This window comes from Myotis nattereri, assembly GCF_964212035.1.
Source record: "Myotis nattereri genome assembly, chromosome: 3".
Taxonomy (NCBI): Eukaryota; Metazoa; Chordata; class Mammalia; order Chiroptera; family Vespertilionidae; genus Myotis; species Myotis nattereri.
The window spans coordinates 200740332-200759949 of record NC_138077.1 but is presented as its reverse complement, the minus strand read 5'-3'; the positions used below and the strand labels follow the sequence as shown (position 1 = coordinate 200759949).

At 54.6% G+C, this 19618-nt stretch overlaps 1 protein-coding gene across 2 annotated transcripts in view; it reads left to right on the top strand.

Annotated features, from left to right (window-relative positions):
- MAN1C1 (mannosidase alpha class 1C member 1) overlaps positions 1-19618 on the top strand; it is a gene marked incomplete at its 5' end in the record, with an annotated part of 129796 nt that overhangs the window by 96712 nt on the left and 13466 nt on the right. Inside the window, 4 exons of one of the 2 annotated variants that reach the window (XM_081088312.1) lie at positions 1117-1197; positions 6894-6988; positions 14410-14536; positions 17586-17679. The exons of the other annotated variant lie outside the window; for it this stretch is intronic. Of the exons in view, the coding sequence (XP_080944438.1) occupies positions 1117-1197; positions 6894-6988; positions 14410-14536; positions 17586-17679 (397 nt within the window). The remainder of the gene's footprint in view (positions 1-1116; positions 1198-6893; positions 6989-14409; positions 14537-17585; positions 17680-19618) is intronic. 2 annotated transcript variants of the gene reach the window in all.

The window sequence follows — 19618 nt, the reverse complement described above, 5'->3', positions numbered from 1 at the left end:
GTGAGCATCAGGCAGCTGCCCGAAGAGCCAGATGGGGACATTCAGGCAGGCTGGGCAGGTGAGGGGGTTTCCCTGGGAGAAAGCAAGACATGGTCACTGCCCCTCTCTGAGCCTTGGCTTTCTCATCTGAAAAATGGGAGTGATGACATCACCGTGCATTGTGAGGCTAAAGGAGAGCATGGCTTTGCAAGTGCTCCGTCAAGGGGAAAGCTCTCCCAGATAAAGGGATGATCACTGTTCTTGTCAGTAATAAAAGGCCATGACATGGGAAGTGCACCAAGGAGAGCCCTGGGGGAGGGGAGGCAACAGCGGGCACCTTTCTGAAGCCACTCCTGGCACTGGGCGGCACCGTACCTGCACCACTCAGCCTCTCCCCTCTGCCCTGCTCAGGACGAAGGCACCGGGAAACGAAAGGCTGAACATCTTGTTCAAAGTCCCAAAGCCAAGGAAGTGGCTCAGGCAGATTTTCACCCAGATCTGGCCCTTGGCATGATGCCCAACACCCCTGATTTACAGACAACATTTCAGAGAGAAAATAACAATGATTCTGGAAGCTTGGGCGTGCCCCAAGAGCTCCAGCTCCAGCAGAGAAATTGCTGTTTACCTACAAGCATCTGCTTGGCGCACCTCCCTCTGTCTCAGCCCTGCCCCGTCTGCCCCAGAACCTCCTCTGAGACCCCTCCTCTTACCCTGCCACCTCAAGGAAGGGTCACACCATCTTCCTGCTAAGCCGAGGCTGCCTCCGGCGGGCGGGCTAGAGGAAGATTGCCTCCCCTCAGGCTAAGCTTCAGCCAGCAGCTCGCCATGTGGGTTCTTAAGCTCCTTGGAGAGCAGCCAGGCAGAACTTTGCTCTGATGGCCTCGGGCAAGGGCTGGGGAAGGAAGCCAAACCCGGTGTTTATTTGGGATGTTGTAAATGTGCAGTGGCCGCCCTGTAGGTGCCTTTGTTCTCAAAACCACCACCACTGCATCTGGAACCGGCCCAGGTGCAGCCAGATCAGCAGGGGGATGGGGCGCAGTGGAGTGTGACTGGTCTCAAGGGCCTGGCTGCCCCTGAGAGCCCAGCAGGCATCTCACAAGTGTCCCCACTGCCCTGCCCCTTCTTTCTGCCCTGCAGAGTGGAGAAGCATCTTTGTTTGAGGTCAACATCCGGTACATCGGAGGACTCCTCTCGGCCTTCTACCTGACAGGAGAGGATGTAAGTTGGTGCTTCCAGGCACCTGGACCATCCAGGCTGGAAAGGGCTTGGGAGAACATCCATCCCCTCCCCTCACTTCCCCTCTCAGGAAACAAGGATCCAAGAGGAGTTGCCCAGGGCTACCCATGCCCCCCACCTCCGTGATGCCACCTGCAACCTCTTCTGTCTGGTGCTTCTATTCTACCCCGATGGTAATAAATTCTCTAAGGACGATGACTAGGTCTGCTCACCATCCGTGCAGCTCCTTGCAGGGCGTGCAGCAATACCTGGGCTCAGTGTGGGCTTGCAGAGTACTGGGCTGGTTATTGCACGTGCTCATTCTCAGGCTTGATGAAGCCAAGACCATTGTTTCGCCATTTCTACCCAGGGGCCCCTAGGTCTTGCTCTATACTCCACAACCACCCCTTGCCTTTCTTTCAGGGCCAGGCACCAGCTCCAGGTCTCGGGGGCAGTAGGGGAGATGGAGCAGAGCCACGTGTTGTAAATACCAGGTGCACTGCGCTGCCTTCCAGAAGGCCGTGGGCACAGTCAGACGCCAGTACCTCCTCCCCACTCCACCCCTGCCTGTGGCCTGGGCACAGTCAGAAGCCATTACCTCCTCCCCACACCACCCCTGCCTGTGGCCTTCAGCAAGTCCCTTTTCCCTTCCCTGGGCCTCACCTCCTTCCCCACCACGGGGATGGTCCTAATCCCCCCCTTGAGTCAACAAGGCTTGTGAATGGGGCTGGTCCTTTGGGCTGGGCTCTTCCCTTTCCTCACACTTCCCCCTCTCTGTCCACTCAGACATGAGTAATTAAGCCTGTGGGGGGCCTTGGAGGTGAGGTCAGCCAAGTCCCACTTCACCTCTACAGATAGCTCTTGTCTGAGAGCCGGTTCCCCTTCACTTCATTTAAGGCACACGGGCTGAAGCCGAGAATTTAGAGGCGGCGGGCATGCGCTTTATCTCTCCAGTAGCTTTAGGCCTCTCTCCATCAAACATAATCTTCTCAGCGGAGATTACTGCTTGTACCAATTTGTCCCCAAATAATCGTAGATGGGAGCCCTGGGCTTGGAGCCACCCAAGGCCTGAATTTCATTTGAAAACCCCAGGACAGGAAATGACACATGGAGCAGAAAAAAGCATTCATGTTCTTCACGGGCCCTTGCCCACCTCTCGTCTAGGTTGTGGGAGGAGGAGGTGGGTGCAGGAAGGGGAGGCAGTGATTCAGGGGGCTCACAGGGGCTGGTGTGGGGGCCAGCGGCTCAGGATGGAGCTGGTGCTCCCCAGACCTGCTGTCCCTCCCTCCCTGCTCTGAGGTGTCTGGGATTCTGAGAACTTGTTCTGAGGCCTCGGCTCCCTGGAAGGGACTGTCAGCCTGTCTTTCCAGGATGCAGACCAGACAATGGGATGTGGCTAGGAGCACCTGTGACTTAGAAATAGTTTAAAAGGCCAAGGAGAGGCCACGTGGCTCCGAGTCCCTGAGCAGGCAGGCTCCTCCTCCAGCCGCGCCTTCCTAGTCCCCCCTGTCCCCAGCACCTCCACACGGCAGCGCTGGGCGTGTGCACCGTGTCCTCGTTCCTCAAACAGCCCGTGGAGTGATGTCTTCACCGACTCGCAGGTGCAGGATCTGAGACGTAGAAGTCACTCGCTCAGGTCACAGGGTCTGAGGCTATTTTGGGTCAACTTATGACCCTGTGACCTCTCTGCCATGGGCCCTCGTTCAGCCTGGCCCAGGGTCACCCTCCTCTCGGGCCTTAATGTCCCACACAGGAGTGCCTGTGGAGTGCGGTTTTCTTAAAACCCCCCACGAGTGTTTGTGGAATGGATGGCGAAAGAGACCTCACCCACCCCCTCCTGGGCTGAGGCCTTTCTTTGCTTGAGGGAACCTGTGGGAGAAGAGACCCCTGCTGGGTAGCCAGCCCTACAGACACTCCCACGGGAACCACAAGCACAGCCACAGCCACACCAGGTGGCACTGACATAGCGCTTTACAGTTTATATAGCACATTCACTGTAACACCCTCTTATTTGATGTCTAGAAGGACCCTGTGAGCTGGGGTAGCAATACTTATATCGGACAAATAGACCTCAAATAGACCTCAAAGTGAAGGCCATATAACAAGAGATAATGAAGGCCACTTCATAATACTAAAGGGATGGATACAAAAAGAGCATATAACTCTGGTAAACATATATGCACCCAATACAGGAGCATCCAAATACATAAAAAAAACTTCTGGACAATATCAAGGGAGAGAGCGACAGCAATACAATCATAGTAGGGGACTTTAATACCCTATTGACATCATTGGATAAATCTTCTAGACAAAAAAAATCAACAAGGAAACAACAATCCTAAAGGACTCACTAGATCAGATGGAACTGACATCTCCAGAACATTTCACCCCAAAGCTACAGAATGTACGTTCTTCTCAAGTGCACGTGGGACTTTTTCAAAGACAGACCACATGTTAGGACACAGGCTAAGTCTCTACAAATTCAAGAGGACTGAAATCATAGCAAGCATCTTCTCGGATCACAATGGCATGAAAGTAGAAATCAACTACAATAAAAAGTCAAAACAATAGAAGGACCCTGTGAAGCAGCCAGGGCCGTCACCATTCCATTGTGCAGACGAGGCTCAGAGACAGTGCATGGCTTACCCACGGTCACATGCCTGCTCAGTGACTCCCAGAACAGTGCCCGTTTCACTCTGCAGAATATAATTCGTGCTGGTTTCTTCCATCTCTGTCTGGAGCCTGCAGGCCACTGCCCGTTGCTTACATGGCTGCCTGAGGCCTTTCTGTGTTGGAAAGACAGCTTGGTGTCCTGGAAAAGAGTCACTTCATAGCTCCTCATCTTGGGCAGATTGCTTTGCTGAGACTCAGTTTAGTCCTTCTCCAAGTGGGTCAACACCTTGCCCACGGCTCTGCAAGGGATGAAGGCCCTGGAGATGAGACACCTGGCACACTGTGATGTTGTGACTTATAAGAAATAGGTATTTGGTCTTCATCCTGTTTCTGGCACAGAGTTCCTAAAACCATAGGCATTTCCTAAGCGGTGGCAATGATAAAAGTGCCTTTTGTTATGTTATTGAGGTGACTTTTGGCCCCAACTAGGATGGAGGCTGGTTGCCAGGAGTAACAGTCATGTGATCAGAAGGTTGGAGCTTTCAGGCCTTCAAGGGGGGGAGAGGGGCTAGGATGAAGCAGTGGCCAGTGGCCAGTGGTTCCCTCAGTCGTGCCTGTGTAATGAAGTCTCCGTGAACACCCGAAGCACTGGGTTCAGCAGGCTTCTGGCTGTGAGCAGGCGGGGAGCTGGGGAGAGTGGTACTCAGGGCACAGAGGCTCCGTGCCCTTCCCCATTTCTTGCCCTATGGACCTCTTCCGTCTGGCTGTTCCTGAGTTATATCCTTTTATAAGAAACTGGCACAGTAAGTAACATGTTTCTCTGAGTTCTGTGAGCCGCTCTAGAAAAATAATCGAACCCAAGGTGGGGTTCCTGGGTAACACCTGCTCTTCGTTGGCAGCTGAAGAATGGGGCGGGCGGTCTTGTAGGCCTGAACCCTTAACATATGGAACCTGATGCTCTCCCCATTGTGGACAGTGTCAGAGTTGAGTTGAATTCTTAGACATGGAGCCACTGTCTGGAGACTTGCTTGGTGGTGTGGGGGGACTTCCACACACACATGGGAATTGGGTTCTCAACCCCTTACACACCCACTCACTTCCAAGATGACAAGGAGGAAAGTGGCCCCACTCTCACACACACTCATTCAGCATCCTCCCGGGGAGTGGAGACCTGCACTGCCAGCCGCAGCAAGATCTTCCGAAGGAGAAGACAGGGTTTGCTGGCTGAGGGGAGCGTCTAAGAGGAGTGAGCGCGGAGTCCTGCGGGCAAAGGGCAGCAGACAGCAGCCTGGAGCCTCAGCCTTGGGCTCCGGCTCAGTGGGTCCCTGTGTGTCTCTGGCTCAGCCTCCTCAAGAGCCTCACACGAGAGCTCTTAGTTGTTGCTAAACCAGTGGGTTCTGCAGTGACAGAAGACTTTGAAACCTGGATTCTAGACAAGCTCCCAGAAATTCTGACATAGGTGTTCCCGTGCCCACTTCTAGGACCTACTGTCTGGCACTGACATTAGCATCTTCTCTTGCCCGGCAGTGCCAGGCCTCATGGAGGCTGGTTGCCAGGAGTAACAGTTCTTTCCTCCTGCTCCTTCCTCCTACTCTCCTCCTTCACCCCTCCCTCCCCCTTCCTAAGCAAGCACCACACCCACCACTCCGCTCTGAGGCCTCTCACCCAATTCCCACTGCAGTCCCTAAACAGCTGACTCAGCATTAGTGAATTGTGTGTGTTGGGGTTGGGGACCTCAAGATGACTTTGTTTTGCAATGACACGCAGGAGGTCAGCGAACTGGGTCACCCTCGAGCTGCAGAAGTAAAAGGAAACGTGTTGTCCCACTGGGAGCGGTTGCTTAGGGACTTGCATCTCATCTTTTAAAAGATACATGACGTTTAATGTGGGTTTGTTTTATGATAAAATGGCACAGAAAATAGGTAAGCCACAAGAAGGAAATAAATGTCCTCCGTGAGCCTACGCCTCCCAGGAGACACTTGCTAATATTCTGGTGCATTCCATCCTTTCCCCAAGTGTCCATATGAATATAATTTTTACCAAAGTTGAATGACACTATTTTGACATACTTTTCTCTTAATACATTATAAACCCCTTCTTTGCTATTAAATATTCTCCTATAGCATCACTTCAGTGGCTGCACAGTGTTCCCTTGCAGGGATGAGCTGTCATTTAACCACTCCTGTATTGTTTGCTATTTAGAGTATTTCCATCTTCTCCTCTAACAATGCTGGAATAAACAGCCATAAGGTTAAATCTTCACAACATCCTCGATTATTTATTTCCTTAGAATAAATTCCTGTGAGGGACACTGCTGAGTCAGGAGGTCACAGATGCTTTTGAATTAATCAGAAGAACAGTTTGACAGGTCAGACCCTGAGGACTGGGGCCTCCTCGAGGCTCCCCAGCTGTCATATGGGTGGTTCAGGATGAGCCGTTCTCCTTCTCCTTATTCCCGTCGATAAAGTGGAAGCAGGAGGCAGAATCCGAAGGGGAAAGGGAAAGGCCCTTCCCTGGTTTACAGGTAGAAATGTGTTGCGCAGGAGAAGGCCATGGTTCACCGAGAAGCACATAGATGCCAAGCGGTGGGACACAGCCTGGAACCGGGTGGGGCCTGGGCTCCCCATCCAGTGCTCTTTCTATTCTGTACACACGTTTCCCACGAGCTCAGCCTGTGACAGCTGGCCCCACAGTGTGGGCAGGCATAGACCCTTTGACCCAATGCCCTGATTGCTTCATCTTCCCAAGAGCCACCCAAATCACAGTTATGATCACTGAGCCTTCATCGTAGTCCTGACACCGTGAGTGCTTTGTAACTGTTACCTAATTTGTATTCCTCCCAATAACCCTCCGAGGAAGGCAATATTGTCGTTATTTTATGACCAATGAAACTGAGGCTCAGAGAGAGGTGCCTCACCTCGGACCACAGAGCCAGGCTCACACCCGGCCTGTCCCACCGCAGAGCCTGAGGCAGTGCCACCTCCGCTCTGGGGCTGGCAGCGTGGGCGGTTTATCCACCAGTGCACCCTCTTGCAGTGACTGCACCCCACCCAGCCCAGATTCACAGTGTCCTTTGACCCTTCCAGGTGTTCCGAATGAAGGCCATCAAGCTCGGAGAGAAACTCCTGCCGGCCTTCAACACCCCCACGGGAATCCCAAAAGGCGTCGTGAACTTCAAAAGGTAGGACACGTTTGGCTGTATCTTTATGGAAACTGAGGCACAGAGGGAGAGGGGACCAGACACGCCTCTGGAACCACAGCCAGTCAGCGGCAGAGTGAACCCTGGCCTTCACAAGGCTCTCCTGGGCAGGTGTTTGTCACCAAGCCTGGTTCGTGGGGTTTAGGACACCCAAGGCCTGATCTTCAGGGCTGGGGAGGGACAGCTGTTCCTGTGATTGTCCCACAACTCTGCCTTGACTCCGCCCTCCAGGTGCCCTCCCTCCCAGCCAGGGGCAGGGGCCAGGCAGGCACACCATCCCCTCCTGCCCTGAGAAGGTACCCAGCGCTGCCAGGGGGGCCTCAGGACCCTGGGCAGAGGGACTCCTGGTCTGCCGCCCCCACCCTCAGGGCTGGGTCCCAGGAGCCCAGAGTCAGAACATGGAGGGGCTCAGAGGAGTGGCAGACCCTCCGAGGAGGCAGGTATGTGACTGGCTGAGGTCACATGAGCCAGTGACTGACTGTCCCAAGACCCGAACTCAGGAGTTCATAATTTTTAATAATGGTATTGGGACTTCCCCTCTATAAAATAATAAATTCTCTTTGCAGAACATGTGGTTTATATAAAAAATGCTGGATAAGACTGAAAAAATCACATGTGGTCCCACTAATGAAAGAATCCACCAGTAGTGTTTCTTTCCTTAGCTCCGTCTTAAAACATTGATTTTTATTGGCCGCTTTCATCATTTCCCCTCCTGATCTGTTTGAGCTCGGCATGTCAGCATTTTGGAAAACCCTAACTTAACTCTGGTGCCGTGTCACATAGAGAAATTTTTTGATCTTTGCAACCACAATAAAACAAAGACTTATATTTTGGATATTTATTTTATATATTTAAATGCCATTTAACAAAGAAAAATCAACCCAAAAAATGAGTTCGCGTGTCACCTCTGACACACGTGTCCTAGGTTCGCCATCACTGAACTAGGATCTCTCTGGCCCGTCACTAAGTCAGAGCCAGAGCGACACAGCCAGAGCGGGGGAAGCCAGGGCTGCAGCTCCGTCCAGCTCACCTGTCCCCTCAGCGTTCCCCTCTCGTGGGCCAGGAGTGTATTTATATCCTCCCATTTTCCAGATGTGGCAACTGAGACCCAGAGAGGGAAAAGGACAGGTCAGTCAAGAAAACTAGTGGCCCAGCCAGCTTTAAGATACACTAGGAAGCGTGAATCTTGCTCCTGAACACCTCAGATGTGTCCTGTCTTACCTTCTCTCACTCTGTTGCTTCCCTGGATTGCCCGTCTCTCACAGCTTCTCTGGCCATCAAAACCCAGCTCAGATGGCACCTTATCATTAAGCCAGAAGCGTCTGTGCCTGTCCTGGCCTCCAGGCACTTTATCGCCATTCTCCTGGCCCTGGTCACACTTGTCTTCATGCCCCCCCCTAACCCCCCGCAGGAGCATCTCAAGGGCAGGATCCACGTCCAGTTCTTTGTGCCTTTGACAAATATTCCTGCTAGACAGTGTGTGGGGGGTAAGAGATGAATAACAACAGTGGTCCTACCATTTATTGAGCACTTACTATGTGCCTAGCATTGTGCTGGGAGTCTCCACACATTGCCTCGCCAAACTGACTGCTCACAGCAATCCTTTGAGGGTATTCATATTATCCCCATTATGAAAGCAGAGTCTCAGAGAGATGAAGTAACTTGCCCAAGTTCTCATAGCTAATAGATAATGGGGCTAAGATTTAAACTCATTTTGTTACGATTGATCAGAAAGCTCTGCTCTTGCGGCCTGCCAGCCCGCCTTCAGGCGGGAGCCCTGCTGCCCTGAGCTGCGTGGAGTGGACCCCTGGGAGACCTTGGAGACGCACCCAGAGAGCTCTCCGGAGCCTCGAGGCCCTCCTCGAGCCCCAGGCCGGGAGGAAGGCTATAGCATTTCCACCCACCAGACTTCCCCTCCCACCTCCCGCAGTGATTTACCTCAGGGCTCTCAACCCAGCAAGGGCTTCAGCCAGCTGCCTGGGCAGCAAGGAGCACACTGGGGGGAGCGGGGCCCTGGGCCCTGGTGAGAGGCCTGCGGCTCCCTCTGGGTCCTGGGGGGTCCTGCCCGCGGTCAGCCTGGGCCTTGCAGAGGAGGGAAGACTTGGCATCTTCTCTTACTGTCCTGTGGTCTGAAAGCTTCCTCAGGGTGTGACCTCACTTAGCTCTCACCAACATCTCTGAGGGCTGGGGAGGGGCCCTCAGGGCCAATGGAATCCCGTCTCGGGGCTAGGGTTGACTCCCCAGAACTAGACACTTGGATCTCTGCTCAGATTCCTTTCCACAAACACTAACCCTGAAGAAACGAGTCCAGCTGACGTGGAGCCGAGACACAAACACCCTTTCTTTCCAGCTCTCTCTCCATGCGCAGCTTCTGGGGCCTTGCTGTCTGGGGTCCCTAGGACCCTAGCTCAGGCACCCTCCCTCCTCTGTGCATGGCACTGCCAGCCCTACAAACCACAGCCCTGGCTATCTGCATTACCCAAGTCCCGCAGAGCCCGGACCTGATACACACAGAGCTGCCATTTCTGACGAGGAAAGCACACGTGTTTGGGGGCTGCTGCGTGCTGCAGGGTGGTGCACACATGTACGCACGCGCTGGTCTCCTGGCAGCACCCCTTTCATTTTCTGGGTCGGAGTCTGTTGCTAAAAGTGCGTCCCTGTTCCCCAGGGAGAACGTCAGGGATGTATGCGGCCCGAGTGGTGCTGACTCTGCTCTTTGGAGGGCGTCTGGGGAAGCTGGGCCGCATGCTACCCTGTTCTGGGCAGGGCTGGCAATGGGCCCCAGCAGGAGGGGGGACTGGCCCTGCCCCAAAACTGTCGGTCAGGGGGACCCAGAGGGGAGGTGGTCCCTAGTGAGCTTGGCTGCTCCTCCTCCCTAACGGGGAGGTGTGTCTTTGCAGCCTGGCCTGGGAGGTGGGGGCAAGAGTAACCAGGGCCTGTGACCTGCAGGGACGCCTGGGCTCTCTGGGAGAGCGGCAGAGGCCACTCTGAGGCCCTCTGCAGCTGACTCACTGGCTCTGACACACACATTACACTGCTGCCACCCATCCAGACACATAAGCTCGCCTTTGTCACACACACTCTCACATCCATAAATATGTGTGCACACGCACACACAAACATGCATTTTCATATGCATACGCACACTGAGGTGCACATCTTATATATACACTCGGGGCCCAGTGCACGTGTCCATGCACCTTGAAAGGAACTGTGGGCGAGAGGCTGTGGTGGGCACAGGGGCGGGTCTTGGTCCATCTTCTACCTCCCCGCCTGGCCCCTCCCGCCACAGCCCCCAGTCCCCTGTCTCCCAGCAGCCCTGGCCCCGCAGCCGCTGCTCCCACACGCTGATGGCTCCGGCCCTGCTCACACCCGCAGATGGTGAGGAGCAATGGGGAGCGCCCCTCAGGAGCAGGGGGAGGTGGAGAAGCCCTCCAGGGCTATCGGGGCCAGCAGCCACCGCTCGTTCCGCTGACGGCGCCGAGCTGTCTAGACGGCACTGGGCGCTGGCAGCAGGTGCGAGCGGTGGCTCCGACGCCAGCTGTGGGTGCGAGTGGGGCCAGAGCCAGCAGCAAGTGCAAGGCCTGGCGGGACCACGGCGTGCAGGAGCAAAGAATTTTCAGTAACCACCAGAGGTACACCCTGATGACAGCAACTGGTGCCCCGCCTTGGTCTGGCGCCTCTGCTCACCAGCCCACTGTAGCCGACTCCCGCCATGTTCCATGCGTGCTCCCTGGTGGTCAGTGCATGTCATAGTGACCGGTTGTTCGGTTGTTCTGCCATTCGGTCTATTTGCATATTAGGGTTTTATAGATATAGATATAGTATTGATTTCAGAGAGTAAGGGAGAGGGAGAGATAGAAACATTAATTATGAGAATCATTGATTGGCTGCCTCCTGCACTCCCTCTACTGGGGATGGAGCCAGCAACCGAGGCATGTGCCACGGGTCAGGGAATCGGACCATGACCTCCTGGTTTGTGACTTCCTGGTTCATAGATTGACATTCAACCCCTGAACCACACTGGCCAGGGATACACAGCTTAATAATTGCCACTGTTTATTGAGTTTTCACTGTGTGCCAGGCCCAATATGAGCTGTGACATAGATTCTCTTTTGTCAGTCTCACAACCACCACATGGATCCCATTTTACCAGTGAAGAAACCGAGGCTCAGAGAGGTGAGGTATCTTACTCAAGGTCACTCGGCAGCAAAGTGAAGTCAGAATCAGAATCCAGGTCTGGTTGCAAAGTTAATGAGTACACTATACACAGGAGTGCACACAGGCACACACATAGACACTCTGCCAGGCTGGGGAGGGGCATTGTGGAGCGGCCCCTCCCACCAGGGGGGAGAACACAGGCTGCCGGCCCCCTTGCAGGCCTCACAGGGCTGACCAGAGGACCTCCGGGCTCTGGATGCTGCTCAGAGAAGAGGCGTTTGGGGTTTGGATTTAGATTCAGCTCTGCCAGCTTTATCACTTCCTGTGTGGCCGTGGAGACGGTGTCTCCCCTCTTGGAGCCTGAGTATCTCCACCTACGAAATAAGGATTATGGTATCTACCCTCCCAAGTTGGAGGTGAAGTTAAAATAAGATACCACAGCTGCCTGGCACATATCAGGAACTTAATAACTCTAGCAAACAACACATAATTTACATGTGCATAATTACATAATGATAAAATGACAGTAATTACATGCATAATTTATACCTCACAACGACTCCATGAGGTGTGGGTGCTGTCATTTAACGGATGAGGAAACTGAGAGCTAGAGAAATTAACCGACCTGCCTGAGGTCAGCGGGGAGCCAGCATTTGGAGCCAGGCAGGAGAGGGAAGGCCCCTGCCCGCTGCCCGCTCTGCCCTGGCTGGCATGGCCTGCCTGCCAGCGGCTCCACTACAGAAAGCCCTCCAGGGAGGGTGAGCATTGGAGGGAGGAGGAGAGGAAGGCTCCTGTGGGGGGAATGAGAACAAAAGACGGCTGGTGGCTTTCTTTGTGCCTTGAATTTCTCTGCAAGGGCAGGAAGCACCGATTATTCAGGAAACCTGCCCCCTGAGATCACAAGCTGGAGAGAAGTTTCGCTTTTGAAGAGGGACAGAGTGGGGACAGCTGCCCCTTTCCTCTGGCCATCTGGGTGGGAGACCCCTTGGGAGTGCCCTGCGGTTCTCAGTGTGAATCCCACCTCCACCACCTACCACGGTGGCCTTCCCTCTCTGAGCCTCAGTTTCCTCTTTTGCATATTGGAGTTAATGATGCTTTCCCTGTGAGCTGTAAATGAAATAACGGTGCAGGCAGCTTGCCCCAGTGCCCGCTGTCTGTAGCAGCTCAATAAATGGAAGCTGTTTTATTTATTATCCAGGAACCAAGCGTCCCCTCTACGAACCCATCCCTCCCCACCTGCCCCCTGCCCCCAAGTCAGGGAACTGCCCCAGGAAATGGAGACAGGAAATGGAAACACAGAGGTGGTCTCCTCTATGTTTATTGAGGTCACCTGCCCAAGAGATCCTGAAACGAGTGTCCTCTCTTTCTAGAAGCTAGGAGACATGAGTTCCCTGACTTTCCTGGAAACCACATCCAGGCCAGAGAATGGAGTTTAGAAAGGAGAAGGGGAGCCCCAGCCCCACCCCAGGAAAATCTGCCACCTCAGGTGGCAAACTATGACCTCCCACACCCACACCTGCCTTCCTAGGCCTCACCCTGGGAAGCAGAGGGACAGACAGGGGCCATTCCTGGGAGCCTGAGCTATCACAGCAAGGAAGCAAAGGGCTTCCCCCAGCCTGCCTCACGCTAACTGCACACTGGAGCCCTTGCAAATGGGGAGCTCACTCCCCCCCACTCTGTCCCCAACCCGTCCTCCACCTCTACAATCTCTTGCAGAGGAAGGTTGACCCCTGCCCCTCCCCTGCCCAAGTTGTCCTTAATGTCTCATAGGAGAGGTCATCATGATGCATATGAGGAAACGGAGGCACAGGGAGAGGAAGAAGCTGGCCCAAGGCCACCCCCATTGTGCACCTTCCTCTTCTCTCTAAATCCCCCAAAAAGCCCCAGGATGGAGACTGTGAGGCATTGTCCTTGCCTACTTTGTCCGGTGCAAAAACAGGCACACAAGGAGGAATGGTTTACCCGAGGCCTCGGCTAACACACTTGAACCTGTGCCTCCGGGCTGTGAACCCCTGGGAGGTTTTAAGCGAAAGCGCCTGGAAAGGCAGGTCCTTGCTTATTATTATGTCACTAAAAGCACAGGGATTAGGTGGTTAGGACATCAGCCCAGCCTTGGGTCCCAGCTGCTTCACTTGCCGTGTGATCTCCTCGGGTGACCTTACAGTCCTGTGCCTTGTTTTCCTCATCTGTTAAAGGGGCAGGTGGCAGGGTTACCTGAGGCCCTGCCTCTGTACTCCTCCAGAGAGGAAGGGAGAGGGAGAGAGAGAGAGAGAAACATCCATGATGAGAGAGAATCATTGATCGGCTGCCTCCTGCACACCCCCTACTGAGGATCGAGCCCACACTCCAGGCATGTGCCCTTCCCCTGAATCGAACCCGGGACCCTTCGGTCCACAGGCCGATGCTCTCTCCACTGAGCCAAATCAGCTAGGGCTGCACTCTTCCTCCTTGAAAGCACCCAGTGTGTGCAGAGTTCTTTGACAGCCTTGTCTGGCGAGGTGGCAGCAGGCTAGTATGCCTCATTTACTGTATCTAAGGTGTTCTTGAGAGGTGTATGGCTCACCGGTGAGGAAATCTTTGCTCCAAGAGCCCTTGCTTCTCTTACTCCTAACCTCAGCTTCCCCAGGGTCTGGCTCCAGGCGTGTGGTTGCATCAGAGCTGCCTGCCCGTCAGGTGTGGGTTCCATGAAACTCCAAGAGGGGGCCAGTGTGGGTCCTTGGGCAGCATTGGCAGTGAGGGGAGAGAAAAAGGGCCTGCTTTCCATCTGCCCCTGTTCAGACCCTCCCTCCACACGCAACGCCACTGACTGTGAGCAATCGGGTTGCCTTCAGCCACAGGGTGGACATGGAGTGTCTGTGAGTCTTTATGGTCTGTGACAGCATTACTGATATCACCTATAATTTAGCAAAGCACGTATGCCATGTTTTGGCCACCAAGACAGCTTTGCTACGGTCCTGCTCAAGCCCAGTCTTAAAGGGACAAAGACTATTGCAAGTCAGACAGGCCTGGGTTCAAATGACCTTCAGCTTCATCTCAGCCTCAGTGTCCTCATCAGCAAAATGGGTTTATTACTAGCACAGACCCCCCGGGGGGAGTAACTGAGATTATGTGGCCAAAGCTCTTAGGACAGTGCCTGGCACAGAGTAGGTGTTCCCCGACTAAGCAGTGGAGTTACCCTCAGTAGAGGAGCCAGCCGGAGGCAGGGGGATGTGGGGTGGCGATGGCTACTTCTGTCTTTCCAGTGGCTCCAACAGGAGCTGGGGCTGGACCATGACCGGGAGCAGCAGCATCCTGGCAGAGTTTGGATCCCTGCACTTGGAGTTCTTACACCTCAGTGAGCTCTCCGGCAACCAGGTCTTCGCTGAAAAGGCAAGTCTTCTCCCTGCCCCCTCCCCAAACAGCCCCTCCGCCTTCTCCCCACAGAGAGCAGAAGGGTGGGCACTCAGCCCTGCACGGCCACAGGAAAGGCTCCCAGATGGGCAGGGTGGTGTATGGGGAACACAGAGCCCCCTAAGTTACGGTGGGAGACCTGACTGTACCCAATCCCAGGTGGCAGGGAAGACGAGCACGGGGAGTAGTCGGCACCCTACAGAGGGCAGGGAAGAGAAAGCTGCCGGCATGTGTCAGCTTCTGGCGACCACCCATACGCGGATCTGGGTCTGCAGAAAGCGCAGCGGCTGGAACCTAGGCACCAGCTTGAGTTGGCAGGAATGGGCCACTGGCTGCTAAAGCCGCCTTTCCAGAGACATTTAACTTTTTCCTGCGAGATCTGCCTGGCCTTTCCTTCCAAATGCCCGTCTAGCTCATGCCATCAGCAGGCTGGCACAGCTATTTCCACTTCCGGGACAGGCACATGGCCGCTCCTTCTCACTGGTACCAGGCTGGCTAAGGCCACGGGGAAGCTGAGAGATGGCATCCAGGCGGCCATCCATTCTGACAGCGGCCGGTCCTCTGGGAGGCCCTCCAGAAGGGGCAGTTTCTCCCAGCCTTGGCAGCCCCACTGTCTGGAAGTGTCACTGTGGGTCTAACCCTAAACCCTCAGATGACACTCGGGCTCCATGGCAGGGAGGTGAAGCCCTGCCCTCCAAGAAGAACCCTCAGGAGGGCCCCACTCCCAAAGCCTTCTTTCCCCCCAATGGTTAGTTAGCCAGGGGCTGGGAGCTCCTAGAGCCACTCTCTACCCAGTGGCTCCCAGTGGCCGGTTAGCCCGCCAGCCTCAGAGCATCACCCAGCAGGCCCTGGCCCTGGGATCTGCATTTTTAACAAGCGCTCATGTACTTTTTGTCACCGGGTTTAGGAGCACTGCTTATTCAGCGTGGGAATCCACCCTCCTTCTTGAGAAAACGCTTAAGAAGAGCAATTCAAATCTTTGATCATTTCCTCTGTATTGGGGCTCACTACCCCCCTTAAATAGCCCATCACGTCGTCAGACCTTGTATCGAGAGGACTCTGCCTCCCTGTGACACTGCACCTCAAAAGGTCATGCCGTTACTTTAATCCCACTTCCCAATGAATCTTACTGGCTGATCCTTTTTCCCACCTCCACGTCCTCCCTCCCCCCAGCCTCCCTGTTGCCATTGCTCTTGAGCCAGCTCCGCCAGGAAGATTGTGGCCGGCTCAGGATGGAGCAGGACCAGCAGCTCCCTCTAGTCCAGCCGTGGGCAAACTACGTCAAAAAGTTTGCCCACCCCTGCTCTAGTCCCTGGCTAGTCTGGAGGTGATTAGCCACTACTGCCTGAGCACCTACTGTATGCTGGGCACTTAGAGTGTCTCTAACCCTCCCAACAGCCCTAGGAGTCAGGTCTTCCTGTCATCCCCATTTTACAGGGAAGGAAGCTGAGACTCAGAGGTTAAGGCACTTGTCCTGGATCATCCATCTGGGAAGTGCTAAAGCCAGGATTCAAATCCAGGACTTCCTGTCTCTGAAGCCCACGCTCGTTCAAGAGCAGATTAATAGGACAGGCTTCAGGCTTTTCCTCCCGGGTCTGCACTCCGTTTCTCTGTCTCCCTCTACATTTACATTCTCCAGCTTTGTGCATCCCCCAGCCATGCCTCCCACAGAGGCGATTATTGGCAGTCAACAAATTGGCCCAAATTCTAGAAGCGCCCGCACCCTCTGGGGGAGCTCATTTAGCCTGCTCCACTGCTTACCACCAGGACAGCCGCGAATAAGTCAGGTACAAGCACATTCCTGTCCCCGTAATGGACTGCATTAGCATAAATGGATGTGAGATCGGATGTGGCAGAGCAATGCCGTCCCCTGAAAAGAAAGGGCTGACAGTCAAAGGCTGCTTTCCCTGCTCCTTGCCCTGTAGGTGAGTCTGTGAGCAGATACAGTACGGTCCCCGCGGACCTTTCTCCCGCAGGTCTGCACTGGGAGGGTTCGTGTATCCCTGAGGGATAAGGCCTTCCCACTTTTACAGCCCAAAGCCCCCTTGCCCTTGGTATGCCCAAAGGTTGCAAATCTAGCTTCCTCTTGCTCAGGTGGGGCAGCCTCCGCTACAGGTCGCTGCATGGTCCCCGCCTGGTCCGTGTTGGACCCAGGGGCTGCTCCGTTTGGTCAGAAATTTTCCTGGCCCTGCCACTTACCTAGTGGGTACCCATGGGCAACCACTGACTCTCTCTAAGATTCGGGCATCTAGTCTGTTAAACTGAGCTAGTGATACCACATAGGTTGTTCCAGTGATTGGAGATGATATATGTAACAGTATGGCTCAGAGGAACTGAGAAATGTTATTACAACCTGAGGTGCCGCCCCAACCGGTTTGGCTCAGTGGATAGAGCGTTGGCCTGCGGACTGAAGGGTCCCAGGTTCGATTCCGGTCAAGGGTATGTACCTTGGTTGCGGGCACATCCCCAGTAGGGTGTGTGCAAGAGGCAGCTGATCGATGTTTCTCTCTCATGGAAATTTCTAACTCTCTATCCCTCTCTGAGGTGCCTATGGTGTATTGAGCCCAGGCCTCCCCTCTGGAATGGTTCCTATGGTATCAGAAAAAAGAACATATTACCAGGCTAACCATATGAAATTGCCAATGTTTGACCATTTCTGACCTATTAAAAGACAGTTTTACCTGGTACTTAGAAAACAGCTACCATCCCTTATGTGAATCCTCCCTCCTATGAAGACCCTCCCCTCCAAAAGCAACATGCAATGAGGAAGGGGTGAGATGAGAGGGGTTTGGGGGTGGTCGGGGTAAGGAGCCTGGCAGACCCCAGGCAGAGTGGTCAGTGCAGACATGGTGAGCCAGGCCCCGCCTGCACAAGGGCACAGGTCAAGGCCATCCCCCCAGCTGTTGGCTTGACAGCTCCCCCTTCCTGCCTCCTTGGGGTCTGAACCAGCTGCCCGGTCCTTGGAGAGCTGGGAGGGGCTGGCTTCTTCGGAAAAGTGAAGGTGTGCCTGGTGTCCATCTCCCGGCAGGTCAGGCACATCCGCAAGTTCCTCAGGAAGATCGACAAGCCATTCGGCCTCTACCCCAACTTCATCAGTCCAGTGAGTGGGAACTGGATACAACGTGAGTACAGAGACACGCCCCCCCGTCCTTAGCGGGTTCCTGGCCAGCTTCCCGGCGAGGCCCCTGCAGGGCACAGACCAGAGTCACTCGCTCAGTGCTCCTGGATGCCCCGCCCGCTGGGTAGCTGGGGGAGCTTTCACTATGGTTGTCATTGCTGTGGTGACGCCCTGCGCGTCCCCCTCACGCCAGCTGTCTCCAGCCTCCATCAGGGCTACACCCTCCATCTCTGTGCCCGCTGACGCCTCCATCATCCCTCACCCTTCCGGGAGTGTTCCTCTCCTAGCCCCTTCGATTTTAGATTTTAAACTTAAGCAGAACCTACCGAATACAGCGATATAGAAACCACGAATCCGCTGCAGTGTCCTACACGTGCAGGAACAGGTCCCAGGCTTCCTGCTGTTCTCCGTGCAGAGGCTTCCTTCTCAGCCAGAGATGTCGGTCACGTGGTCACCTGTGGAGCCTCGTTCACAGCCCCCAGCTTCACCTGCTGAAACAAAATGGGTCTTGGGGGGACACTCAGGTGAGAGTGTTGAAGTCTCCAGGCCCCTGGCACTGCCCCTGCTGAGAAGCCCTGCTCCACCTTGCCCTCCTGACCAAGGCCCCGGTCGTGTCTTGTGGTCATCGCACAAACTGGTGGCAGCAGGTTCCATGGGCCCTGCTCAAGGGCCTCCCCAGATCCCACGCCTCACTGCCTCTTCCCAAACAAGGGCCCCTCTCCCTCTCCCACCCCCTCTAGCCCCAGCTGTTATGGCATCAGCCAGGGCTGGCGTCAAAGGAGACATGGGTCTGATTACTGCATGGCTGGGAGGGAGGGGGGGTTCAGTTTATCTCTTTGAGCCTTGGTTTCCTCTCCTGCAAAATGGGAGAAGAACTGGAGATGTGTTCTTTGTGTGCTGTGGAGGGGGTTGGAGTAATGGCCAAAAGCTGCAGGAAACAGATTTCAGTTCATCTGCTGGAGATGGGCCCATGAGTAACAGTATGCAGGCAGGGCCTGTCCTTCCAGCCCCAGCCTCCCTGATCGCAGGTCTCGAGGCCCAGGAAGTTGGACCCAGGACGTTTCCCTGGTGATGACCTCACTCCCAAGTGGCCTCCTGCGAAAACCACTTCTAGAAACGCACAGTATTTTTAACCAAACATGCTATCAAATCCAAAAGTGCAGGAGAAAACGAAGGGTTGAATTAAGATTATGGCCACAGGAAGAGACCGTTCAGTAACTGTTACTGCTTTTAATTGCAAGGCCTGACTGGACAGAGATAAACTGCCCGGCTGCTGGCCTCCGCTGCTCCGGGATGACGCGGCAAAGCCCACAAAAGGAGAGGGTGTGGCTTCCAGCTGGCAGCCACCTTGGCAAATTACTGGGGAGCCCCCACCGAGAAGCATAATTTTCTTTTCAGGCTGCGCCAGGGGTCACAGGGCTGGCCCAAGTCGGTCACGTGTGAAAATTTGTTTCATATTAATAAAATATGAATCCACAGCCTGCTAACGAGCAGAGGGGGTTACATCTGGCGCCTGCTTCCTCCTTCCCGGGCTCTGGCGCCTGGGGTCATCTCAGGTTTTCACCAGGGTGTTTTTTTTGTGATTGTGTATTTTTCCAGATGATAACATTCCCCACTTGCATAAGCTAAGTGTGTTCACATTCTTTTTTCTCCTTGAATCCTCTGTTTAGCCGATTTGCAACCGTAGAAATTGTAGCTTAGAGAGGCAAAGGAGGAACTGGGGTGCTCTTGGCAGCTCCCCACTCCTGCTTGAAGCTGAGCTTCAGGGAAACAGGAGAGACCAAGACCTCTGGCTGCTAGGATCTCAGCCGGAGAAGCCACCAGGCTCCTGCTGGCACCCATCACGGATGAGAGCTCAGAGAGCTGCCAGCCCTGGAGGGCTCGGCCTCCTTGTCCACTGCCTGAATCCCACTCTCTCCTCGGTGGGAAGGCAGTGGCAGGTC